Raw genomic sequence first — 27,963 nt, forward strand, 5'->3', positions numbered from 1 at the left:
GCCAAATCTAATTAAATTCCCTTGAGAATAAATTTCTTCCAAGGTTGGGAACCAACATTTTTTTTTTTTTAATTAGGTAGTTATCCGTGCTATAACATAAAATTAAATATTTTTATATAAATTTTAAATTCATAAAATAATTAAAAATTATATTAATCTGAGCGTTGTAACATATGTATATTATTTTTTATGTAAATTAAAAAAATTTAAACTTAAACGTATTTACTTTGGAATGGGAAATATTTTTCATTGGTACCAATATGTGTATAAGATGTTAGCTAGAGTCCTTTCACTGGTACCAATATGTGTATAAAATGTTAGCTAGAGTCATTTTCATTTAAATACGAGTATAGTCGAAACTTTTAGTCATCATATCGATGAAAAAAAGATTAGCACATCCTCGTTTATGTATTATATCTTACATATCTAATGGTTTTTCTAGTCATTCATCTATACAAATCTGGTTATGTTGGGGGTGGATCTACACCCCAAACAATAGGCCTGCCCCAGAAAAAGCCCATGACAAATCTCCAAAGGAAGGGAGGGTATTATGGTCTTTTCGTATAGACGAACCGACACGATTCCCTATAAAGGGAGACGTACGGTCTGCAGAAAAAGGGATCGAGAAAAAGGAAAAGAATCGAGATAGCAAGTACGAAAGCCTCAGCTCGTCCAAGTGGAAATCTACAGTTTAGACTCGATAGCTCGGAGGACCGACGAGATAGCAACTCGTCGATTATCCTCGTTTATACTTGTAACTCGTTTAAGTCGAGTTGTAATCCGTCCTTTTGTGTCTTGACATCAATATAATAAAAGAGAACTTCGACCCTCCTTTGACCGAACTAAACATACTAATTGTGACCGATCTGGACATCAACAGGTTAGAGATCAATATATGTCAGATTAATCGAGCAACTGTAGGTTGGATCAATATCGGTTAATGTCAGCGTGTATTTTGGACCCTAATACCATTCTTAATTTTCCATGAAACAATTCAAAAAATGGACAATGGCTAAATTGACCTATTCATTTGATATATTATCTAAGGGCAGATCTAGTAGCTACTTAATTTAGGTCACTTCCAAATATTGAATTTTCTTTTAGTAATTCTTAAAATTGAATAGCAAACGAGTTTCAACTACCAACCTAGCTAGCTTTAAACAAATCATACTAAATGTAGAGATTTAACAATACTCTCTTCGAAAAAGCCAAACTTTAAACCCCATACACTAATGTTCAGTTTCACTTCAGTTTGCAATGTAGTTTAATCAAGCGTTACACGTATGTACATATAGGTTTCTGAATGATCATACGCCATCTCTTTGTTCTCTCTTTTGATTTTCCCTCAATGTTCATCATAACGCATATTTCATATTTGTTTTGTGGTTCTTAGTGGAATTTAGGGTTATAGGAACAACTCTAAAATGATAGCTCTATGTGAAACAATGAGCAAAAAATGGCTTATTCATCTCAAAATATAGAAATCATTTGCTTATTCATCTCAAAAATACTTTAAAGGTAACAATACAACTTGAAGGGTACACAAATGGAATTTTAAAAAATCAAATTTGATCACTGGCTGAGAAGATAATTTTTTTTTTTTTTTTTTTTTTTTTTTGGACAACCGCTGAGAAGATAAAATAACATATGTATTTTACAAATAACACATATAAATACAGAATTAATATACATTCAAGAGGAATGAAGTATTGTTCTGGCTTACATGTTTAAATTTGATGCCTAGTCCTTGGAAAATATCAAGATTATGGGAGCCCTGCCAGAAGAAAAAGAGAAAGAAACACGTCATCAAATGCATAAACATATGAATCATAATAAGTTAGGCAAGAACCGGATCTTGAACTCCAAACTGTACCTCCGGGGAAACTGGTGTCGGTGACTGCACAAAAGGTTTGGTCAACAAAAGGGTTTTGCTCATAATTATAATCCAAAAGAGGCAGATCAATGGTACTATAGTTGCTGCTAGAACCCTGATCTATTAACATAAATGCTCCAGTATCTTGATTGTAACTTTGATCCATATTGGTCGGCATGTTAACCTTCATCTTGGTTGAGATAGGATCTTGATTACCAAACTCTCCAATTGTTTCCTTGTAGAAAAAATGTGTCATGTCTTCCCCTTCGTTAGAGAATATAGACCTATTGAATGAGTCCAATGTTTCAGATTGTGTGATATCGGAAACGGTTTCTGGATTATCATATGCCATCTTTCTTGATCTCTCTTTTGCTTTTCCTTTAGCGTTGTCTCTTGATCTCTCGTTGTTCTTCTTTCTCTTATCTGCCTTCTTGGCCTCGCATAACACTTTTTTCCCGCAAGACTCGGGGCTCGAACCATACACCAAGCTGTTATCGCCATCCTCCTCCTCCTCCTCCTCTTCCACCTCTTCTTCTACATCGCCTCCGTTGTCTCCAAAGTCTTCATTACCATTGTTGAGTTTTTTTTCTTGTACAACCTCTTTGATGGCTTTTCTCGATTTTTTGAGCAGCCAGTCTAACGTTTTACTGGCTTTATCAAACCCCAACATATCCTGGAGATCAAAGAATTGGCGAGCAACCCCAATAGAAAGCCTTACCCTCCTGTCTCTAAGACCTTGTGCCGTGTGAATCTTGCTGTGCCGGTCCTTCTTCACTGCCTTCTTGATTTCTCTCGACAACTCAGGAAGCTCGAAACCTTGCCGCTGATTCACAGCATCGTTTGAGTTAAAGGCCATGTAATCAATAAGAGACTCAGGAACTGCTGATACCATTTGGCCAGGAGATGCTGTTAACTGTTGGTTGTAGGGATTACGGATGATGTCTTGATGGCCAGGTAGTGAAGAAAGGTAAAGCGAGAGAGGGTATACTCCATGGTTATTACCATCCTTGTTGGAAGACGACATCATCACCGACCTTAAGAACCTTCAAGAATCAAGAATCAATAATTAAGAATCAAGAATATGACTTTTTTTTCCTTAGAAACAAAACAATAACTTTCACATCATCAAAAAGAAAGATCCTGGTAAAAGACAGAGACAGAGACTAAGCGTACGGTTTGTAGCTCACATCAAGAAAAAAAGAAAGCCAAAGAGATATTAATGGTGTAAACAAAAATGGTCATGAAGACATGATTTTGTAACTCTTAACTGAAGATCTGCCTGGAAAGATGAATTTTGGGTCTGATTTAGAAATATCTCTACTTCCTTTCTCACTCAATTACAGGTTTAGGGTTTACAACTTTTTTCTAGGGTTTCCAATTCCAGATCTAATATCTAGCTATGAGCTTTTATATATTGGGGATGATTAACCTCAAACTCTAACTATTTTTAGTATCATCATAGAAATTTACTGTTACTACGTATACAGTACATATACAAAGTAGGTACGCGCGTACCTTCGTATGAGTGCTCCGTAAAGGCAAATATCTAATAAACATGGCCCATAAACAGTTGAGAAATGGTCCAAAAACTAATAATTCAACAACAGAAGACGACATCTGAAGGGATTTGCTTCCATTTCGATAATAAAAATCAGGCTTTTGAGAGTTAGGATTGAAGGCCATCGATCGATATTTGTTTATCGAGAGAGAGAGAGAAAAAAAAAAAAAAAAAGGCGATCGATATTTGCTTCCATTTCGTAATCTCACTGTTTTTTTTTTTGAATCTGGATTTCAGACAATTGTTTTGTCCAGTGGGTTTTTATTTTAAATGACTAGTTTTTCGTACAATGGAAATGGAAATTCAGAAAGAAAATGAAAAAAATTTGTGGGTGAAAACATAAACATTATAATTATCCCTTTATTTAGGGTTTTGTTAAAAGAAGGACAAAAAAAAGCTAGGATGTGAACTGAGTTGGTTTCCTGTACGAAATAAGATTGTGAAAAGATTTGTCGTTTTCAAATTTTCTTTTGACGTCCCTATCTATTAGTCAAGGGTTGTTCTGATGAGTGGGCGCAACCTAAATATATATTGCATTAATGCACTATTTTTTATGCAATACTGAAACTATAGTATTTTAGTAGCTTAGATTATTAATCGCAATACGATGGTTTTACTTACAGGATAGAAAGGTTGAGAAATCTTTTATTTCAATTAAAGTAAAAAAAAAAAAGTTGAATCTTTTTTTTTTATAAAGGGAATAGATATTTTTGCTGGTTTCAACTTTCAAGGTTAAAATTTTTAAGGTTGAGCATATGTTCTTGTACAAATTAGGGTTTATATTTTAGTTTTTGGATATAGTATTTAGTTTTTAGAGTTTGGAGTTTTGAATCTCAAGTTTATCTATATAGAATACATTTATTTTGTTTTGTTAATTTATACACTATACTACTATTTTAGTTGATTAATTTGTGTATCTTCGAATTTATGAAAAAGTTTATCCCCAAAACAAAAGTTTTTCTACAATTTGGGAGGAGAGTTAATTATTTTGAAAGATATTTAGCACCTAGGTTTTGCAACATATTAGTGGTTTTGTGATTTAGAGGATTGAAGTAAGGGAGGGAATTAATATGAAACTATCAGAACAGAAGTATACACGGGAAGCGTAGAAGGTGTGTGTGAGAGAAACTGGTTAAAACAAGCCATCCACAAACATAGATCTCTAAGAAAATGAAACTTGTATTGAAAACTCAACAGAAGATTGAGAAATTGTGGAAAATCTCTAAAAAAGGATGGCTGATTTTTACCTTTTTAAAGGTAGATTTGAAAAGTACCAAGTTGCAAACAAAAAATTGAGGAATTGTGATACAAGTATGATAATTAAGGAGGTTTTACAGCTTATATATAGAAAAGGAAGGAAGATAGTGAAGTGATTCCAGTATGTAAATATGGAACACAGATGGAAGATTGGAGAATGAGCCTTTAAACGGTGGACTAGAGACGAGAGAGTACTCAATAGAAAGGGGGTGTTGCCTGTGTAACATTAGAAAGAGAGTACTCAATAGAAAGAGAGTACTAGAGACGTGAGAATGAGCCTTTAAACATTATCGTTTGTAGTTTATTTTGTCCTCCTGTGTAAGTTTATTGGTGTATTTGACTTCTCTTCAAAGGAAGCTTGTAAACCTTTAATTTAATATAGTGGAGTGTTTGATGGAAAAAAAAAAAAAAAAAGGGGGTGTTGCTTTTTTGTTTGTTTTTGTTTTTTTTTTGTTTTTTTTCTTTCCTATTTAATGGAAAAGTTCATATTTTATTATTATTATTTAGTTAAGTCTCTGCAAATTAAATGTAATAATACGTGGGGTTTTTTCAAATGTTTTTTTAAAAAACAAATATGTGGGGTTGTTTATATAAAAAAGAAGTACATGTACTAAGGTGTTTAGAGGCATGGGTGCATTTCACCCAAAAACTATAGCTCATATATGCTACTAATTTTATTTCAGATTAATTCATTTTTTTTTCTTTTACGGAACAATCATCTTAAGACTTTTGATACTAATCATAAATTTACATCACCAAAAGGTCCAAAAACATTCAAGATTGACATTTGGCTTTAAATGCTGTTCCTAATCATTGAGTATTTCTTTTGATATATAGTGTGAAATGTGGACTTCAAAGAACGTTTATTCGTTAATCCAAAAAAATAAAATAACGATCTCTTCTAAAACCAAACTATTAAGAGAAAGTACTATTTTTGTTCTCTAAAATCTTTTACAAAATATTGGTGAAATATTTCATAGAATTTGACGATCATCAATTAAGTAAATGTAATATTAATAACAAAGATGTAAAAGATGGCCTCCTCTTTAAGAGGGGGTATTAAACTTGTATTTTAAAAGATTGTAGAGTATTTTTAAAATCACTTGTTATACAATTGATAATTTTTAAAAATCTTTTAAAATCCTATGTTATTCAACTTAGATTTATGTAAAATCATTTAAAATAATTTACAATCCCTTGTTATTCAATGAAGTTTCATAAAACTTACTTCAAATCTACTATTATTCAAAATATCACAATTTTTTTAAAAACTGCTACTTTGAATGATTCTAGGAGATTTTGGTTTGTTTTTTAGGGGGGTGTATTCAAACTATGATTTTGGAGAATTTGATGGGATTTAGGAAATTTAGAATTTTGATAGATTTTAGGGAAGTTCATATGATTTTCTGTAAAATTCTTTCAAATCTCACCTAAAACCATGAGATTTGGATTTCTGTATTTTTAACTAAAAAAATCTTCCAGAATCTTCCAGAATCCTAAAAATTATTAAAATCATAATCCACAAAACTGTTTTGAATAACAGTGGATTTTAAAGTAGATTTTTAAATCATCAGTTCAATAACAAGGGATTTTAATGGATTTTAAAGTAGATTTTTAAATCATCAGTTCAATAACAGTGGATTTTAATAGACTTTTTAAAATCCATGATTGAATAACATAGAATTTATAAATTTCACACAAATCACTTAAAATGTCAAGTTGAATACACCCCCCTTAGTTGAAAATACTCTCCCTCAAAATCATATCTTTTGAGGTAGAATTTTACAAGATTTTAGAAGAACAAAAAAAACTGTATTTCTTTTCTTCATCTTCTTCTTAGTAACTCCTTATCTCGAGCCCAGCCAGAGTTGAAAAGAGGCTTCAAATTTGACTTGTCCTTGCTTCAGCAGAGAGATAAAGCGATTACGGACCATACGATCAATGTTCTTAACGAGAGTATCTGGAGGTAGTGGCCGAACACCATGTCTTCTATTGTTCTGTTCACACCAAAGAGAGTGGACAGTAGCTTGGAAGACGTACCGTAGAATGAAACAAATTGAGAATTGGAAGGTCTGGCCAGCGATCAGCGCAAGAAGAGCATCATAGTTGACCGTGTATTGATGCTGCAGTATACGGTCTGTAAGCTGTTCCCATACGGTTGAGGAATACGGACATTCAAAAAATAAGTGGTTGTGAGTCTCTAATGGAGCGTTGCAGAGAACACAGGTGGGAGAGGCACCAACGTTCCAAGCTTGCATTCTATCTCCTGTGGTAAGACGGTTGTGTGTGGCAAGACAACCCATAAAAGAGTATTTTGGAGTAGCAGCCGAGAACCACAGCCCCTTAGTCCAGTCTGCAATTTCTCCCACATGTCGAATCTGTTCCCAAGTTGCCATCGTAACAAATTTGGGGCTAAATTTGCCATCTGCACCCCTCCATAAAGCAACATCCATTGCAGTGGGCAGTGCATACCCTCTATATTTATCCAAAGCCACTTCAATGTTATTTAGAGTTTCAAAACGATGTCGACGTCGGCGTCGGCGATGAGAGAACAACACGTCTGCGACTGTTGCTTTTGAGTTGATTCCCAGCTCTATGAACCCTCTCTCTCCCAGTAGGTCATATAAACAGCCAAAATCACTCCAATTATCAAACCAGAAAAAAGTCTGCTGCCCACTCTGCACCTCCACTCTGCAGAAACTTTTAGCTACAGATCTATATTTAAGAAGCTTGCGCCACATCCATGAACCCAAAGTCGTATTTAAAAAACTGTATTTTCTGGGAAATCAAAACTGAAACAGATCTCACCTCTTCACGTCCTCTAGCTCTTCCCCACTCCTCTGCTCCAATCCCACCACCAACGAATTTGATTGCTTCTGCTCTCGTTTCAGATTCAAGTTTTTAAAGTTGATTATGATTTGTTTTGCATTTGGCAGTCTCAGTGGGAGATATATATATATAAATGACTAAAGATCATCTTCTTCTTCTTCTTGTGCTTTTTTTTCTTCATCTTCTTCTCTGCCTTTTTTTTTTTTTTACGGAGCTGCTTGTATGGTTGCTACTCTCTGTTTTTGTTTGTCTTAGTGAGCTCTTACTTCTTATTTTTGGTTAAACTCCTCTGCTCTTTCTTTGCAAGTCAAAACAAATCTTATCCATATTAAACTCTTGTCACCTCAAAGACAATATACAATACTGCACAACAAGCAACACACATGTAAATCAATCTCCTAAGCTTACTTCTCATCAATCTTATCTCCTAAGCTTACTTCTCATCAATCTTATCCCTTGTTAATCCAGAAAGATAAAAACATGGAACATAAGATTGTTGTTTTGGTAGGCTATGTTGTCCATGTGATGATCATGATGGGATGGTGGTTTTGTTATAAAGTATCCTAAAATCTCCCAAAATCTCACCAAGTCACAAAGTATATATTTTTAAATATTTAAAAACTCTAACAATTAACCAAAAATCTTCTAAAAGTTCAATCAAATCTTGCAAAATCCTAAAATATTAAAATCCCACCAAATCCTTTAAAATACAAGTTCAATACTCCCTCTAATTACATCCTAATGTCGTTTATGAACTCATCAATTGAGTAAATGTAATATAAATAACAAACATATACCATACCAGGGATGAAATTAGGAAGGAAAAAGTATTTGAGATCATGGAGAGAGCCAGATGATCCCTCAAGCTGTGCTTTCTTTTTCTTTCTAATTTGAAAAAACTCTCAAGACTTCTCTGAACTTATTCTCTGGTATCGAGATACACCAGTCTATCTTGACTTTGTGTGGAAAGGAATTGGTGTAGCGGAAACGCAACCAGAGACATTGGAGATAGTGTGATACTTTTAACAGAAACATCAATATCTCCTCAAGATTGACTTTGAGCTACAAGGGATTGTTGCAACAGTTCAAGTGGAACCAAACGGTTCAGGATTTGCACATGTTCTGGTACATGCCAAAGGAGAAATGTGCTGAGTACAATGAATGTGGGAGGTACGGATATTGTGATCCACTCACCTCGCCAATCTGCAATTGCGTCAGAGGTTTCCAGTCAAGAGATTTGAAAAGGTGGCATATGAAAGATGGTTGGGATGGATGTGTGAGGAACACCGATCTGAGTTGTGGCGGTGATGACTTTTCTTAAAACAGACCTTCGTCAAGTTAGCTGTTGCCAAAGGAATGAGACTCAAGGATTGCCAAAAGCGTTGCTTGAGGGACTGCAAATGTTTGGCGTTTGCTTGCTGTTACAAATATCCAAACTAGTGGGATTACATATATAGGTTAATATGAAAATGACATCTCATTGTATCTACAAAAAATTTCATCTATATAACATCTAATTTGACCCCAAAAAAACAATTCATGTAACTAATATGGGGTAATAAATAGTAATACAATATTAAAATATAATTTTTTCTTATACTATCTCGAGTTTCTATATCTTCTAAATATTTTAAAATATTCTGTAAAATTATTAAATGTTTTTGTAATCAATTTAAAAATTGTTTAAAAGGGAAAGGGGAGAAATGAAACAATAGAAGATGGGCTGTTTGGATATAATGATGGGCTGCTGAAACGATTTGAGTAGTAATTTTGTCATCACTTTTAATGACCCATTAACGAATATTTTGTGATCTGATTCCACAATGATGGACATATTATGTGGAAGAGCCACACCCATTTTAGATCTGTCTCGAATTTTTAAATGTCCATGATGAGTAAACATATGTATGGGATATGATTATTTAATTTTGATTATTCGAATCTGCTGACCTGAAAACATATATTACTAATTTTCATACAATGACGTAAACATACCGTGTAAGATCACGTTTTGAAGTCCATGCTTTCCTGATAGATCCTAAAAATTGATAAATTTCAATTGTATGATTCGAATTACGGGATTTAGTAGAATTCATTATATAGTTATTAGAAACCTTAATTATCCGTGCCTAATTTCAATATTCCATATTTTTGTACTATTATAGATTTTTTTTCTGATAGTAATTCAATATATAAACTGTTTATCTAAGTGTGGTAGGTTGCTCGGCATGAGATATGACATTGTAGAGCCGGATTGTCAGAGTTTTAAGCATGGGAGATTTGTGACGGGTCTGGTGAAACGTCGGAAAGTGAGTGAACGTGGAAACCAAATGCTTTTGACGAGGGTTCCAAACCAACGTCTTTGCCACAAAGCCATGGGTCTAGTATTCGTTGGGATTACTGCTTAGATTTCAACGATGACGATTAGATTTTATTTTTCTCATTTTGTATATGTTAATCATGTGTAATAGTTTAAGGCTTTTGTCTAGTTTTTATTTGGGAGGCCCATTGATATAATAGAAGTTAAAAAATATATATATAAATATATATATTATTCGTATCTACATACTCTTTAGTACTTGATCACTAGATTAATACTCGTGCTAGAGCACGAGTTGAAATTCATTTTATTCATATTGTAATTTTTATATAAAATATAATTTATGTGATTGTTTTTAAAAGTTTTTTGGATAAAACATTATGAAGTAAAATCATATGCTAAATATGATGGCTTGAATAAAAACACTCATTTTGTAAGTTTTATATTGTTAATGATTCTAGATAAGTATCCATGCTATAACACTGGTTAAATTTTATTTTATATAAATTTTTGTATATTTTATATTTTAAAATAAAATTTTAATATGTTGTATTAATTTATCTATGTGAATTTATTTCAACAATGTATATTCTACATCATGACTTGAATGTCATTATAAGACATAATTTTTGAAATTTGGTTTTTAAAAAGCAAGTTATTATATTATGAGTAATTTAATATATTGTTATATTTTTTTGTTTTAATATACTTGTTTCTTGAAATTCTTTCATATTATAGTGACATATTATTGACATTGCTATAACGAATCAATTTAGAGTGTTTATAGTTTCTAACTTATATATCAAGTTTCAATATTTTAAAAATATTTCAAAATAAATTATTTAAATTTTATTATATTATATAAAATTATAAAATTCAACAAAAAAATGAAATTGAATTTAAATATTAAAATTTTGACCCGTTACTCAGTAAAATTTTTAATAAATAGATATTATTTTTAAAGAATAATATTACTAAAGCTTGAATATTTTATAGATTGAACAATTTATATTTGTTTTAGAAATTCAACTTATGGTATATCTGGAAATAAAACTATTTTTAATTGTAATAAATAATATGATAATTTATTTGTTTCACAAAATAAACTTATATATAAAAATGAGAGGTGAAGTATAATGATAATTAACAAATTAATATGTTAAGTTAGATATCAAAAGATTTTATTTGATAAATAATTTAATAAAGAAAATTAATATGGTAAGTTAGATGATATCAAATGATTCTTTGAAATATTTTTTTAAAGATTTTTGGAAACAACGTGCTCTAGTATTAAAATATTTCGAAAATAAATTAAGGTTGCACCCACTATTTAAGTTGTAACCAATTAATCTATCAATTATTCTATAACCTATTTGTAACCAACTGATTAAAATTATATAGTCTACAAAACAATGTTATGTATTTCCGTTTTATTATACAGGAGATATATATACAAAATGCTCAAGCGACCAAGAAATAGTTGGTAGTATCAGTCCGATAAGAATATACACTATAGTTGCCGAAAGAAATATAGGACGAGTTAATCCCGTGGCCATATACAATTTATTAATAGCATTGTTGTCTATCACTAAAATGGAGTATAACGTTTTTACATTTGCAACTCAAAAGCGTATGGAGATATCGCTGCTTCATAAACAGGTTTGTGTGAGATATCGTTTTCATTTTAAGCATCTGGCTTTTTTTCCTTGTCGCCGGGCACTATAGTTGCGACTTTGCTCCGAACAGGGTTATCTTCAGCTTCGAACATCTCTTCTCATATTCATTGATCTGCTTTCACATTTTTTTCTTTCTTTTAGAAGTGTTTGACACAACAAGATATTTAAATTTTATTTTATAAAAAAAGATATTCATAAAACATTTTTCTTTAACAACATAGAATTAGAACTAAGATAACATAGAAACTAGTATTAGCATGATATTATAGGAAATTTCGTTCATGTCTATCTGAAAATAAGGAATATGTTATAGTTTTTAATCAGTGTAAGAAGATAAACTAGTATTACCATGATTAGAAATTGTAATTTTTGTTCAGTTTTGCTTTCTACTTACAATGACAATACATAATTTATATGCATTCAAAATATATACATTTTATGTAAAATATATTGATTACAAAAGTTGATTTGAAATCTGACCTTCAAAACTAGTATGTCATTCGTATACACTTGCAGCACAAGTCTTTCTTCAAGAAGTAAATACATCTTAATGTATGCAACAACAAAACTTAATGTGCATGAACAATAGCATCTATCAAAACCAACGGCGCCAATATCATATACCCAACGATAGTCATCAAACCCAAATTATATAACCTTATAGAAAAATAAATGGTAACTGGATCAAGAACAAATAAGTAAGCTAATTAGCTCCTTTGATGTATTTTTCTTTTCTATGATTAGGTGTATCTCACTATAGGAGTAGGACTGTAGGAGGCACCAATTGTTGTAAAATGGGTTCCAACCATTTTGGAAACATGGATGTCAAACGTATGTGTGTTGTTGGCAAAAAATAAAAATAAAAGCTAAACTCAAGATCAAGTTTACCTTTAAATAATTTTGTACTGAGTCTATCTTTTGAATCCGAATATTCTCTTTTTATTGATTAAAATTATTTTAGAAAATTTTGTGTACGAATATGTGCACACACAACACAACCGGGAATATCATTACAAAGTAAGATGCATTTCATAAGAAAACAAAAATTAAGAGAAGAAAAAAAAGTAAAAATTGGAAATCAAACTTTAAGAAGTGTTGTGTAGTAATTTATTTATAAAACCTTTTGGATTTCAAAAGCATCTGGGAATTTCATCTATAAGGTGTTAGCCCTTAACGAGTATATGAAGATGGGACTTTACAGATTTCATCTGTTGTTTGTAAGGCTTTCGTTTATAAAGCAGAGTTACTTCCACTTCTTCATCGAAATTTGGTTCAATTTCCTTTATTTGATTCAATGGTTGTATTTGAATGGATGTATAATGTATCATGTAACAATTTTATGATATAATAAAGTTGATTTGCCGTTAAAAAAAAAAAAGAATATCTAATTGTATAAAATTAGAAGTACAGAATCTAGTTGTAGTAAAAGTTAAACCACCGGCCTGATCGAAATATATATATCGATTCTAATCGTCCTTTTGGGTCCAAGACTAATGACCAAGGGTGACTAAAATGTCTAATTTATCGCAAGGTGATGGGTCCTATCGAAAACACATAACAAGAGATGATGTGGCGATCCGATCTGATGGTATGTGGGTCTCAGCCTCAGGACATTGGCCTTTGCCCGTGGGCAGACATAAAAGCTGTCATCACTAAGAGTATCCTTTGGCACGTTCTCATTGGTAAGGCTTGAATATCTTGTCAGGTCTTCTGAATATGATAGTAATGCATTATATCATTACATATCACCCAAACTCGGTAATAAGACACAATGCTAAACAGTAATGACTAGTGTGACTCATTTCTCTTTTTTTACTTCCTATACAAATCAAGACTTGTTATTTTCATGAAATGCCTTTTTCTAATTCTGTCAATGTTCTACGGTCATTTTTACGTAGGGGGAAAAATATGAATACGCAAATGAAAACAGTGTCCTTTAATAATTTTGCTATAGAATTTAAGTCACTGGGTCCAAACAAACACATGTGCTTGAAGGTTCAAAAATAGGAGCAAGATATGAAAAAGTTTGATCTGATTGATATGGGATTTCTTTCATATTCGTAAATGCCAAATTAAATTCTATTCAAAATTTGGCAACTTTATGTATATATTTTAAATTTGCACCCAAAAAAAAAACGTCATTTAGAACCGGTTTCCATGGGTACTTGACTACTTGCTAAGCACTTTACTTCTTTTTTGAAAATGTTTAAAATCAGTTTACGATGAAACTACACATCAAATTATTAATTTGTTCTTATAACTTATACTTGTAATTAATCTTTATAACATATTATTGTTAAATGCCACAACAACATGAAAGACTTGAGTTAGAGACGAGGAAATCCCTCTCACAACTACTCTCTGTAAGCATTTACAAACTTTGATTATAATTTGTCTCTCCTTACTCTAGCTATATATCATACACAAACAATAATAAAGAAGATTCTACTTATAACTTTTCATACTAACTCACAAGTTATTATCCTAACTGATGATCGAGTAACAACTCAGGAAATATATCTCCAGCTTGCGAAGTCCACTCACATCTCAAATCGCCACAACCACAAAGATCCGATCCCTTTCTTCAATCAAACTGTTGTACTACCAACATATACATATGCATGAAAATATAACGCATATAAGTTGCAAGTTACTCATGCCAGCAAATGAGCATGACCACACATCTTCTGATGATGTAAAGCCTTCCCTTCTGCTCTTTCAAGTATCCTCCAAGCTTTTTGCTGCATGGCGTCTTCTTCTTGGTTTCTTTCATGATTAAAATAACTCTAGAGACAGAGATAGAGGGAAAGAGAAAGAGAGAGAGAGAGTCTATGAATGAGAGGGAGAAAGAGATGCCTTAGCACAGAGAGAGATGTTGTGCAAATGAGTAGGACTTAACTTATATATACTCACATCACATACATGCATATATACTATGTAGGTAGGCAAAAATATGTATACATCATACCAATTATAGATGAAAAGAAATAGAAATAAGTAACAAGAAGACTGTATCCCATACTTTCTCTCATCATGCATTGAATATTATTATTCTATTTTTAATTTTTATAAAAAGAACTTGAGAATTAAATTGGAATCTACAAAAAGTCTCTCTCTCTCTTAATTAAGGGTATGCCATATCAACATTTCTAAGAAGTAACAAGATTACAAAGGAATCAAAGCAACCCCACGCGCATTATGTTCTTTTGCTCTTGTAAATTGATAACTTTGGTAGCTGTCAATGTCATCGTGTGTTGGATCCATTATAAATGACACCTCCGACCCTTAATTAACCAAAGATCTGAAGACTCTGGTTCTCAAAATAGCAACTGTTGATCATTAAATAGAAGACTTCCTTGCCGGCCAAACGCAATAAATTTACAATATACAAGAAAACAAGCCATTTGTGACCATCAAAAGCGTCACAAAACCGTCACAAAATCACTATTTAAGACTAATTAGTGATTAATTTATACGGACGCTAAAATTTGGTCGCAATTTTATAGAGTGGCAAAATAGTCGCTAATTTGCGATTGTTTAGTAAGACTAATAAAGCGTCGTACATTAGGACTACATTAACACCGAGTATTGTAGTCATATTTAGAGACTAGGTTGTGACATAAAACTTAGCCATTATTTTGTGACATTCCAAAGTTATTTCGCTAAAAAAAAACAAAAATTATTTTTTGTCTTTTTTTTTCATACACCATTTTTAATTTTAATAAATAAATCACATAAATGAATTTTCCTTTATTAAATAATTAATTTGAAAAATATACATGTGTGTATATTTGTTATATCGACGTTGTGGTTGGGCGGCGATAAGCTTGGCCGGCGACGTGTTTTTCTGGCAGCAGAGGAAAAGGTGAGGGAGATCGGGAACGTGTCGGCAAAGAGGAGTACGCTCGAGGCGGAGTATCAGAGATGCGATGGTGGAGGATTCGAGATCTATTGGCGAGAAGTTCGAGATCTGGAGGTTGAGGATGGCGGAAGCTTCGAGATGTGCTGGTGTGAACAACAATGGAAGCTTCAATATATGATGTGGTGAACGACGACAGAAGCTTCGAGGTCTGGTGGGTGGAGCGACGGAAGCTCCGAGATCTGGTGGTGGTGAAGGCGGAAGCTTCGTGGTGTAATGTAGCTTTGAGATATGGGGAACGAAGTGAGAGAAGGAGATCGATTAGCAGAGATGAAGGGTTAACGGTGAATGGGTTTAGTTGATTTGTGTTTCTTGTGTCTGAACTCTAATTTGTTGAAAAATGCATAAGCTTGATTCTCGAAGAAACGAGATAAGGAGGAGAAGAAGAGAGAAGAAAAAAATAGAAGGAGGAGATCTGGTCCGTTGGATCTAAATTAATCAATGGTAGATGACAAACTAAAGTGCAATCCCTGTTTTTGTGTATTAGCCAATCAGAAGTTTTCTTCTTTAGAATAAATAAAATCCATATATTCTTTTACAGACATTAATTATTATTAGTTCATTCATTTTAACTAAGAAAGAATATAAATTCAAGAATTATCATAAATAATCTAATAATAATAATTTAATATTTTTCAGAAATTAATGTATATTTCAAAATAATTAGATTTAGGTTTTCAATGATTGTATTTTTTTTTAAGATTGAAGTGTTGGGTTATATATATATATATATATATATATATATATATATTAATAAATAATTGTTGGGTTTAGAAATTTAAAGTTATAGTTTAGGATTAAAATGACTAGATTCAATAAATTTTGAGATTTTGTATGTAAATAGTTTTAAAAAGACTACGTGTATTTAGTTCTAACAAAGGTATTTAGTAGTAAAGTAGTCGTAATATAGTCATAAGTAAGTAGCAAAGTAGTCACAAATGTAATAGTAGCAAAAAATCGCAAAATATGTAGCAAAGTAGTCCCAAAGTTAGTAGTAAAACAGTCACAAAATAAGTCGCAAAATTAATTAGTAACAAAATAGTCACAAAATGTAACTCTTTTGTGACGTACTTTTATGAGTCAGAAACTTATATTTCAAAATTTATTCTTTAAGAGATAAAAATGTTTACATTAACTACTTACAATCACTCATGTTCGAACTGTAAAGTAAATCTCTAAGTTTAAAAAGATAAAACAATGTTTTGATAAATTAGTTTTATAAGATACAATACTAACAACTTTTCATTGAAACTACATGTAACACTTGTACATGTAAGAGAAAATACAAATATTTTGTTTAAAACATTGAAAAGCAAGAGTTTTATAGAGATTTTGTGTATGTATTAGTTCAAACCAATGTTGAAATATGTAACTTAACATATTGACATTATATAATGTGAATTTTCAATTTAAAATTTTTAGGAGTTGGTAAAAAGTAGCAAAATAGTCACAATATAGTAGCGAAATCGATGTTATTTTATGACACAAATGCGACTATATTGTTAAATATAGATGATTCCAAAGTTAGTCACAAAAAAGTGGGGATTTTATGACGCTTTTGGGATGACAACTAAAATTGCTGAAAATATATTTATTTTATTATTAAGATTAAAATATGAGTCACTAAGGAGTCTCAATTTGTGACTCTTTTGCGACTGAAACTTTTTGGTAAGTTTTTAGTCTTTAATAAGTCGTAAATATGAGACTATTTACCGTCTATTTTATTCTGTTGTAAATTACCAACATTTTAGTCACTGAATCCCATGTAGTCGCATAATAGTTGTAAAGTAGTCACAATAGCGTCTCAAAGTTTAGTGACCAAAAAATGGGTCACAAAATATGGTCACAATCTACATGTTTTCGTGTAGTGAATCAGCCGGTGATCAACCAGCGATGTAATGTTTTTTTGTTTTGGTCAGCAGAAAACTTTATAGTTTATTTATTCAATACCAAATTACATTGAGATAGAATAGCTATATTTTGAAAAAGATAGAAAGCTCTCACACATATACTACAAATCAAGAGACACAACGACCCCATTTTGTGGACTGGATATTCATTTAGAAAAGGTGATTTAGTTAGGATTGGACAAATTATCAGATACTTTATGTCATATATACTTTATATCTATCTTGAAGTTTGGGATTCAAAAATCTTATCTCTGAATTCAGAAAATGTATTAATCATACTCATAATATGGATATCTATATCCAATGCAAAATATCGTTTCACCTAGTTTTTTTTTTTTTTTTTTTTTTTTTTTTTTTTTTCTGGTGTAATGTTAAATCACCTAGTTTTCTTAGTTACATTAGTTATACATTTGATTTGTAGTTGTTAATATATATATTAGGCATCTTACAAATCTTAATTTTTTTCATATTAAGCTTTATGTAAATATAAAATATGTTTTAATACGGATTGTTATTTAAAAGAGTTCGAGTTTTGTTAATGTCCAAATTTTTTAACAAATACCAGAAAGATAGATATCCAAAATATCCTGTTATTATTTTATTTTTTTTGGGCAACATCCAAAATATCCTGTTAATTAACAAAAAATAGAGTAAATATAGTGAATTACACATTGTGTATAATGTGTATTAATGATTTGGAAATATGGATTAGATACGACGCACGTGATTAGGTTGTCGGGCCAACAAGCTAGTTTCCAAAGGTTCTACATCTTTAACTAATAAACCTACTACGTACGCATAGTTCTGATTAGTGTACATCTCTTAATTTATAAAGTTAAGTACTTTCCTTTATCATATTCATGTCACTAACCGGATTGTCGTTGCTAATTTGAGAATGCTAAAGACTTCAAGTCAACTCATTCCCTATATTAGGGAATCATTCTTGAAAAATGCTGACGTGTAGTCGCCAGAGAGTTCGAAATACATTTTAGCAAATAACCCTCATTAATTATACTAATTACATTTATGCCACTATAGATTTAAATCAAAATTCATTACATAAATTAAAACTATTTGTAGCCATTTAATTTGAATCTATATTACTATTCTTTAAAAAACAACAAAATTTTTTAAATTTGATAATTGTTCATATTTTATTAAAATAAAATTTATACAAATTTCTCCACCACGTTAAATTCTTTTCTACATTCAAATATTTCACGGGTGAAATGTATTTTTATACAAAATAATCGCAAATTTGAATAATAATAAAAAAATTAGTTACATATTTTGTTTTATTAAAATAAATCTTAGATCTCAAATAATTGAAACAATTTATCCGCACTATTTGCGGGTTGTTTACCTAGTTAGTCATTATTATTATGTTAATTTTTAGATAATTCAAAGTTTATTAAATGGAAAAAAGAAAAAAAAACACTCAAATCTTCACAATATAATATTGACGTCTTATAATACTAGCAATAGCCAAAAGATTTTTAGATTTTTGTTTGAAAATTCTACCTTTCTAGTATAACATATATATATAGAAAATATAGACGAAAAATGACTACGGATGTAACATTTGATTTTTAAATATTGGGTTGTAAATTGTAACCAAGTTATGCGGGGACATATAAAACGCCCAATGATATGATAAATAGGAGACAAATGCCCCATTAAACTTATCGCATTACCTTCGAACCCTCGGATCCAGACAAAAGTATCCAAAGTTTGCTTGTCTCTTTTCTTGTTCATCTTATTGTAGGGTCTGCAGATTATTCAAAGGGTTAAAATAATCAAAATTGGATAAAATAATCGTATGATTAATAATTCGAAAATAAACCATCACAGCATAAAAGTTTTATAAAAACATGTAATGTACGGAAGAAGACCGGTCGACATGTGATAATCCCGTGAAGGGCATGCTCTTTGCCTCGTCTAAGGTGGACAATGGACTTTAATTACATCCTTATTAGATAAGCTTATTAAAAGTTATCATGGAATAATTCTGATGCAACGAGTTGTTGGGAGTCTAATTATTTGTGATACATGTTCCTACGTTAATCATTATTATTTCAAGTTAATTACATTTTACTCAGACAAATCAAACTAGCTGGGACCTTGTGACATTTAAAAACGAGTTCACATACTAACTGGTCGAAGAGGAAGATTGTAACTGGTCGAATCAAACCGGAATCTCGGTTTGGGATGTGTATTGATCGATGCTAGTTAGTGATGTGTCGATCAATGCAAGGTTGGTTTTCGCAAACGAGTTTAAGTTAAACGTTGCGTTTTGGGTTAAAGAAAATCATGGAGTCATGTATAAAAAGTAGAACTCGAGGGTTTGGCCAAGTTTGACAGTTTTTGAGAAAAAGAGAAGAGAGAAAGAAGTTTTGAGTGTTCTTGAGAATTCTTGGCAATTTGTGGCTGTTCCTGTAGAAATCTTTAGCTAGAAACGTTGTAGGAACATGCTAGGAGCGTAGATATATCGTTTTTGAAACGACCCGACCCGTTTTTTATAATAATAATAATAATAATAATAAAATTAGTAATAATAATAATAATAATAATAATAAAATTAATAATAATAATAATAATAATAATAATAATAAAATTAATAATAATAATAATAATAATAATAATAAAATTAATAATAATAATAATAATAATAATAATAATAATAATAATAATAATAATAATAATAATAATAATAATAATAATAATAATAATAATAATAATAGTAATAATAATAATAGTGGTCTCATATCCACTAGCCTCCTAACCACAAACACACAACATCGGATAACACCAAACGGTAACATTAAACCAATAGTCAAATATCCAATATTAATTTCATATCAAATAGACTAATAATCCAATTAACATAAAACAAAGAACCAACAATCATAAACAACATGCTGGGACTCAACTTTAGCAACCTAACAGAAGCCAGACAATAACCAAACGAACCACTAGAACATCCTCCTCTTCATTGCCTTGATTCCACGATCACACCTTGCCTGACATTTCACTAAAAGCCCTAGTTGCATCGATCGACGCCTCCACATGGCATCGACCGATGCTCCTAGGTCAAATCGTGCCGTCCTTGCATTTGCATCAACCGACACACAAAATGCATCGATCGACGCACATGTCGAGCATCGTTCTTCCCCAAAGCTTCTCACTGGATCATCATTTATAAACCATCAAAAATCGATCCCAAGCCACAAGAAAGCTTCACAAAGTCCCAAATATCATTCTAACAAGCCAAACAACACATAAACAAGCAGATCAGAGAAATCTCAAGCTTAGATAAGCCATGGCCATGAACTCACATTTTGCTAAGAAGATTCTGAACCCCAAACAAGAAGATCTACACTCATAGGAAGCTTCTACAATGATCCCAGCTACAGATATCCCAAGAACAACCACCAAAATCCAAGAATCTCACAAAAAACGCTTAGGAACTCTTGAGAACTTATATTCTCTCTTTCTTTTACTCAAAAGCGGCCAAAGATCTAGCAAATGACATCTTGCACAATATTAGAGAGTGTAAGATATGTTAAAGAATCTCCTATAAAGAAAGAAGGTTTTGCAGCTTGTGTAGAGAGAGTTCGAATTAAAAGTGGAGGTGGTCTGTCACTTGATGTTCCTCATGTTGGAACTCTACATATGAGATGCTTGCAAGGGCTTTAAAGTTTAGGAAAACATTTGTTAGCTTGCAATAGTATGACACGTATTACAAGACATTACCATTAGAAAGTGAATGGAACCGTGAAGAAAAAATTTGTGAGTTGTTGAAACCGTTCAGTGTTATCACTACAAATTTTTCAGGACCAAAGTATCCCACTGCTAATGTGTATTTCACACAAGTATGAAGAATTAAGCTATTGTTGAGGAAAGTTACATCTTGTGATGATGAATGTGCTGAAAAGATGGCTCAGAAAATGCAGAAATAGTTCTCCAAGTACTGGAAAGCTTAGAGCATAATTTTGGCCATAGTATCTGTTTTAGATCCAAGAATGAAACTGCAGATGATTGAAATGGCTTATGAGAAAGTGGATCCAACAACTTCTGAATTGAACAAAACATGAGCTTAGAGCGAATTTGGTTTGGCTCTACAAAGATTATCAGGCTAAGTCTATGGCAAATGCTTCAGGTGTTTCAGCAGCTCCAACTTCACATGAATTAGTTTCTGAGTCTCCACTTGATGATGATTTTGATTACGTAAGTGTACTTTCTTTAAAAAATTTAAGCACACGTAGAGACAAATGTCGGTGCGGCCTAACACTGAACGAGTCTCGTAAAGCTCAGGTGAAGCAAGGAAAGGTCGTAAGCTCTTGGAGACGAGAGAGAGAGAGAGAGAGTCCGATAGTCCAATCTCGAGACGCGTATAAATATACTTATTAGCAAATCATCATCTTCCTCTCCTTCACCGGTGACAACGACATTGGCGAAATCAAACTGTCGACGACAGAGTACAAAGAGGAATTTAGCTTTTATTTTACTGCTAGACTTTTCTACAGTAATGAGTTTCTGCTTTTATTCTTAATGGGCCTCAAAAACATTAAAATCTGTAAATTTGAAGAAAAAAAAAACACAATTCACTACATTAAAGGGATGACTTTATTAATAAAATAAATAAAATCGTTGAAGGAAACTTAGAAATGTTCTAATTTTTATAAGTCTACCTAATCTTGAATATTGGAATTCAAATATCTGATACATAAAAAATATATATTTTAGTACCTATTGTTATTCAGAAGAGTTCGAGTTTTGTTAATGTTCAATTTTTTTTTTTTTTTTTCAACCAAACATTAATTTAGAACAAAAATCCAAGGTTGGTTGTCCAAACTGGAGGAAAAGAGTTTACAAAAGTATTTGCGGAAAGTAAAGATGTTGAAGATCGAGCAAGACAGTTTGCCCGAACATTGGTCGTGCGAGGGATCTTCGTTAGCTGGAAGGAAGGAAAGGAAGAACGAAGCAGGTTGAACTCATCCAATAAATTGGAGAAAGCTGGCCAATCATCCGGATATTGCACCATTGACACTAGTTCGGCACAATCTGACTCGAAGAACTGACAATCAATACCTGACTCCGAAAGGGAGGCCATTGCCCATAACAGCGCCTGCAACTCCGAATATAAGGGTGAAGGACCTCGTCGCTGACTTCGTGCTCCTAATAACAACGTTTTATCCTCACTATTGCAAAGCCACCAACCTAAACCTTCCAAGGGGTCTGATGCCTTCCAAGATCCATCTACCTGACACCGGGATACAGAATCCCAAACCTCCAAAGGTAAAGAATCCCGAGGGGCCGCATTGAAGGACCTGGCCTCCTCCCATAACAACATATCAACGTTCGCCTGGTTAATAACCTCAATCGGCTCGCCTGGTTAATGTTCAATTTTTTTTAACGGATACCAACATGATAGATAAATATCCCATATATTCTGTTAATTAACACAAATAGAGTAAATACACTGAATTACCCCATTGTGTTACTTGTGTATCAGAGAATGTTTATTAATAATGGAAATATGGATTATATCCGATGCACGTGATTAGTTTGCACACAAAGGTTGGCTGGCCAACAAGTTTCCAAAGCTTATCAAGTTGATTATCTTTTAATTAAACCTCTGCATCGTGCTGATTAGTGAACATCTCTTAATTTAAAAACCTCTCCTTTGTATCTTTCATGTCAATAAGCGGAGACATTTTTCGAGAGCTAAGCGAATAGGAAGATCATGTCAGAGCCACGATTTACATATTCCCAAAGAAGCATACTGTTGGGATACAATCCAAGTCCCACATGGGACTATAATTAATATATAAAGGGTTAGCGTCAATCTACTAATTGCCAATTGGTTTTTAGTTAGAAGCCCAAGATAAGCCCAAATTTAACATGGTATCAGAGCCTAATGATATGCTCAAATTTACCCTAGAGCTACTCTCTCAAATTAAGAGATCACTGTAATACTTAGGGGTCGAATTCCACAAGGACTCAGGAAATTATGAAATATTAAATCAATCAATAAATTAGGATTCAAGCAATTAAGAACAGATCTAGAACTCTAAACACTTTTGTAAATTAAATCAGTTCTCACTGCAAATAATATCTAAATTTAAGACCAGAAAATCCAAATCTCTTTGTAAAATTCTAGGTTAAAAATCAGCAATAAAATCAGGTTTAGATTGTTCACAAAATTATTAACTCAAATCTCTTTGCAAGAAATAATTTTGCTCATCAAAAGGTTTAATCAGGAAAATCAATTATATTCTCATATCAATTTATTTTCCTAGGGTATTAATTCTAGATGGCCAATCAAAGATTAATATGAAGAACAACCTAAGATGAAGATCTAGATAGATAAAGAATCCTAAATAAACAGATCTAATAATTCATAAAATCCCTGTGAAAAACCCTAAACCTAACAAGCAAATTACTCAGACATATTCAATGAAGAACAAAACATAATTCTGAATAATAAGCAATAGAGATTAAAAGAGTAAGAAAGGAGTTTAAGAATTCTTCTCTCAAAGCAGTTCAGATCTCTCTCTCCAATAGCTCTCAAAAATCTCTCAGGGTTGCAGGAAAAATAAAACTTGATAGAATATAACTTAAGGGTTTGGAAAACCTAAAAACTATATATATATGTCCTAAAACAAGTCAGGGACTAGTCTTGCAAATATGGAAAACTTCGGGCAACTTTGTAAAACTTCCAAATTTGACTCTCTCATCGGTTTGGACTGGGTGTCGATCGATGCCAAGTTGATTTCTTGCGGATTATTGCTCCAAACTGATCCAAATTGCTCCACTTTGCTCCTTTCATGCTAAAAACCTGTAAAGACTCAAAAACAATCTAGAAACAAATGAAAAGACACTAAAAGACTCCTTATATCATGGTTAAAAACCACAAAAACCATGATATATCAACTCCCCCAGACTTAGCCTTTGCTTGCCCTCAAGCAAAACATAAGCTTAGACATGTGAAAGAGGTTTGAAAACAGGGAACTCACTCAATTGCATGATGATTCTTATTTACACTCTTCATTTACCTGACTCAAGAACTTACTTCTTATACTCAACCATGATTATCATCAACATTCCTTACTCAAATCCCACAATCCTTTGGAATCTCTGAAATCTCCATTGTCATCTCATTATATAAATTAAAGCAAGTATAGGTGAGTTCTTACCTTAAGTGTATCGAACAGTGGCATATGGACTCTTTTCAGGCCAAGACATTCTTCTTACATCTCCTTTCCTCTCCCTTTTCTCACTTCCATTATTATTATTATTATTATTATTATTATTATTTTTTTTTTCTGAATAATAGGTGTAAGCGAATACTGGGGTCATCGGTAATTTACCTACCCCTCGCTTCCAAGCTTTGTGTGATCATTTGACCCAAGAGTAGAATAATGAGGTCACTGGTAATTTACCTACTTCTCTAAACTGATCAAAATCATCTCATCTTTTATTCTCTTTTTTTTTTTTTTTTTTTTTTTTTTTTTTTTTTAATAGTACTGAAGGGAAGAGAGAGGAGAGACATACTTTGAAAAATTGCACTGTCTTGTATGGCCTGAAGAAGAAGTCTAGTCCACTGATTTCCAACCCCAAAGTAAGAGATTAAGTCCAGTTAAAATCCTGATAAAGGTTGAGACAACGTTAGATCAATCAGATATCCATTGAATAAGAGCTTTCAGGATTGTTGATAAGGCTCATAGTCTTTCTAAGCTTCAGTTCTGAGATCAAGCATAAACAAAGAATCATTAGAGTGTTAGCCAAATAAGAGAAATCATTAATCAAGATCATAATTCCCAAAGACAAAAAGAAAAATTTTGAAAAATTTGACTCAAACTTTATGGTTTTGACTGACCCAACTGAAACTCAAAAACAGAAAACATAGTTAGTAACTAACCTCCCCCAGACTTAAACAACACTGTCCCCAGTGTTATCAAGTAAGAGGAAAGCAAAAATAAAAATAAAATAAACAAAAATCAAAATCAAAAGAAAAAGAAAAACCTACCAGTGTTAGCTTGACAGTGTTGGAGCTCAGGCATCCGGAGGATCAGAACATGGCATTGAGGTCCTCTTCATCCAAGGTGGTGTATAAGCTTTAGGTGCATGAGGTCTGCCAAGGATGTTAGGAACAAGACCAGGAGGGGACTTAGGTATGGGATTGCTTCTCTTATGTCCTGCAAAATCATCAACAGAAGAAACAAGCGCTCTACGATAATCTCGTGGCTTGGTTAACTGCAAAACAGTTTTTGTCTCTTTGAAATTCTTGTTGATGATAGGAGGAGGATTAGGTGAAGAAGATGCATACCTTGGCCTTACCTGAGGGCTCTGGAGTGTGGATTGATGACTCTTCTGTTTGGGAATAGGTTTCTGACTTGAAGCATCAGTTTTGGACAAGCTTTGTCGCGGTTGTGGAGGGGTGTCGATCGATACCCTCTTGGTGGCATCGATCGACACTGAGCCTGATGCTCGTGTTGCAGAAACTTTTTCAACAGAAAAAGTCTGTCCATCAATAGTAGGAGCCCTCCTCAGTTTATCCATCTCAAAACGCATACTCAAACCATCCACATTCAGTGCTATGTGTCCCTTCTGCACATCAATGACTGCACCAGCTGTAGCCAAGAAAGATCTTCCTAAGATGAGAGGATCTTTAGGCTCTTGATCATACTTCAGCACTACAAAGTCAGTGGGAATCATGAAGTTGCCAACCTTAACTGGAATATCCTCTAAAACACCTTCAGGAGTTCTTCGGGAGCGATCAGCCAAGATAAGAGAAATCTGAGTTGGCTTGAATTCTGTCATCCCAAGTCTCACAGCAATAGAATGTGGCATCAAGTTGATACTGGAACCAAGATCACAGAGTGAGTGAGAAAACCTTCCTGCTGAGATTGAGCAATCAAGTACAAAGCTTACAGGATCTGGTAACTTCTCCGCAGTCTTACATTGAATGATTGCACTCACTTCCTTAGAGACAACCACTTCTTGCTTCTTTTCCTTCTTCCTCTCAACAGGCTGGTTCAACAGAATTGCACTGACATCCTTAGTAAGCAGTGCTCCTTCTTCAGGGCTCAAACCATTGGATACCATTCTCTTGACATAGCGCTTAAGTGGTGGTGAAAGCTTCACTGCATCAATTAAAGGCATCTCAATCATCACCTTATCCATCATTGCTTTGCATCTAGCTTCCTCCATCTCTTGCTTAGACTTTCTTAGCTTGGGAAAAGGAACCTTAGGCTTGTAGACCCTTTCAGCAGCTGGAACTGAGATTTTGCAGTTTCTGGGTTCGTCTGAGAGGAGTGTCGACCGACACCAAGGTGGTGTCGATCGACGCCATCATCTGAAATTGAGAATTTGTCCGATTGCTCTCCCAATTCTGCAGAAACAACTTCATCAATTTCTTCATCCCCCACTGATATGGCATTGCAAGCATGTTTTGGATTTGACTCAGTTCTTCCAGGGAGAAAACCCTCTTGCCTTTTAACAGACCCAGCAGTCTGTGCCACTTGACTCTCCAGCTTCTTGACATGAATATTCAAAGCTTCAAACTTCCCATTAAGATCAGTGTAGACATTGTCAAGCTTCCCATTGAAAGTCACTGTCATTTGCTCCTGACCTTGCAAAAGCTGCTCAAGCATAGCTTCCATCTTACTACTTTCAGCTGTTTTGGGAGGAGGGGACTGATATGAATTGTTGCCATAAGTCCTTGTGTACCCAGTGCCTTGTTGCTGCTGCTGATACTCTGGCTTGGAAGTGTAGCCTGAAAAGTTCCCACTGTAAGGCCTGTTGCCTTGCTGATTACTGAATCTCGGACCCTGATTTCCATAGACAAAGTTGACATCTGCTTCTTCATTCCTTGTCTCAGGTTGTGGCTCAAATGTCTCAACTTCAGCAGCAAAGTGAACTGACTTCTTGCCCATAAGGAGATTATGCACACGAATCAAGCTTAGCATTAACAGAAGCTAGCTGGTTTGAATCATATCCTCCATGTAATCTCTTCCTTTCAGCATCTGCTCTCTTAGTACTATTGCTAGCAGCTAAGTTCTCAATCAAACATTCAGCATCTTCTGAAAGTCTTGTCTTGAAATTCCCATGACTTGCAGCATCTAAAGCTAACTGATACTCCCAGTCACACCCTCTGAAGAAGATACTTAGCAAGTGAACCTTGGAGAAACCATGGTGTGGACAGTCCCTTTGGTAAGCCTTAAATCTCACCCAAGCTGCTTTGAAAGTTTCATCTGGTCTTTTCTTGAAAGAAGACAGCTTGATTCTCAACTCATCTGACATGGCATCATCATAGAAGTAGTTGAGGAAGGCCACCTTGACATCATGCCAGTTTGTCAATGATCCAGCTGGCAATTGTTTCAACCACTGAGATGCCTCTCCTGCAAGTGAGTAAGGGAAGAGTTTGCAGAAGATGTAGTCCTCAGTCACCCCATTAGCCTTGATGCTAGTCACCAGATCCTCAAAATGCTCAATGTGGTCTAAGGGCTTCTCATTGGGCAAAGCAGAGAAAGGTCTCTGCCCAACTAGTTGAAAGTACGCAGGTTTCAACTCAAAATCATTCCTCTGAAAAGGAGGAGGAACAATAGCAGACCGG

At 33.3% G+C, this 27,963-nt stretch overlaps 3 protein-coding genes and 1 pseudogene across 6 annotated transcripts; 1 reads left to right on the forward strand and 3 right to left on the reverse strand.

Annotated features, from left to right (window-relative positions):
* Positions 1-1,478: 1,478 nt before the first annotated feature.
* On the reverse strand, positions 1,479-3,670 carry LOC104787727 (transcription factor TCP1-like). Of its 4 annotated transcripts, none has more exons than XM_087452804.1 (3): positions 3,389-3,670; positions 1,874-2,916; positions 1,479-1,774 (listed from the first exon to the last, which is right to left on the reverse strand). In XM_087452804.1, exons 2-3 carry the CDS (start codon positions 2,898-2,900, stop codon positions 1,764-1,766), a joined length of 1,038 nt encoding a protein of 345 aa, XP_087308930.1. In that variant the 5' UTR covers positions 2,901-2,916; positions 3,389-3,670; the 3' UTR covers positions 1,479-1,763. The 4 variants fall into 4 exon arrangements, with proteins under 4 accessions (XP_087308930.1, XP_087308931.1, XP_087308929.1 ...); XM_087452805.1 differs by lacking the exon at positions 3,389-3,670 and adding an exon at positions 3,142-3,295; XM_087452803.1 differs by lacking the exon at positions 3,389-3,670 and adding an exon at positions 3,061-3,257.
* Positions 3,671-6,535: 2,865 nt separating this feature from the next.
* Positions 6,536-7,141, reverse strand: LOC147944732 (uncharacterized). Its single transcript, XM_087512702.1, has one exon. The coding sequence runs from the start codon at positions 7,139-7,141 to the stop codon at positions 6,536-6,538; it is 606 nt and encodes a 201-aa protein (XP_087368828.1).
* A 6,612-nt stretch (positions 7,142-13,753) lies between these two features.
* On the reverse strand, positions 13,754-14,457 carry LOC109132970 (small polypeptide DEVIL 3). Its single transcript, XM_019245482.2, has one exon. It carries the CDS (start codon positions 14,284-14,286, stop codon positions 14,164-14,166), a length of 123 nt encoding a protein of 40 aa, XP_019101027.2. The 5' UTR covers positions 14,287-14,457; the 3' UTR covers positions 13,754-14,163.
* A 13,077-nt stretch (positions 14,458-27,534) lies between these two features.
* On the forward strand, positions 27,535-27,635 carry LOC147944733 (small nucleolar RNA R71; annotated as a pseudogene).
* Positions 27,636-27,963: the final 328 nt, after the last annotated feature.

This window comes from Camelina sativa, chromosome 5 (genome assembly GCF_030686135.1).
Source record: "Camelina sativa cultivar CO46 ecotype springtype chromosome 5, ASM3068613v1".
In the NCBI taxonomy this organism is placed as follows: Eukaryota; Viridiplantae; Streptophyta; class Magnoliopsida; order Brassicales; family Brassicaceae; genus Camelina; species Camelina sativa.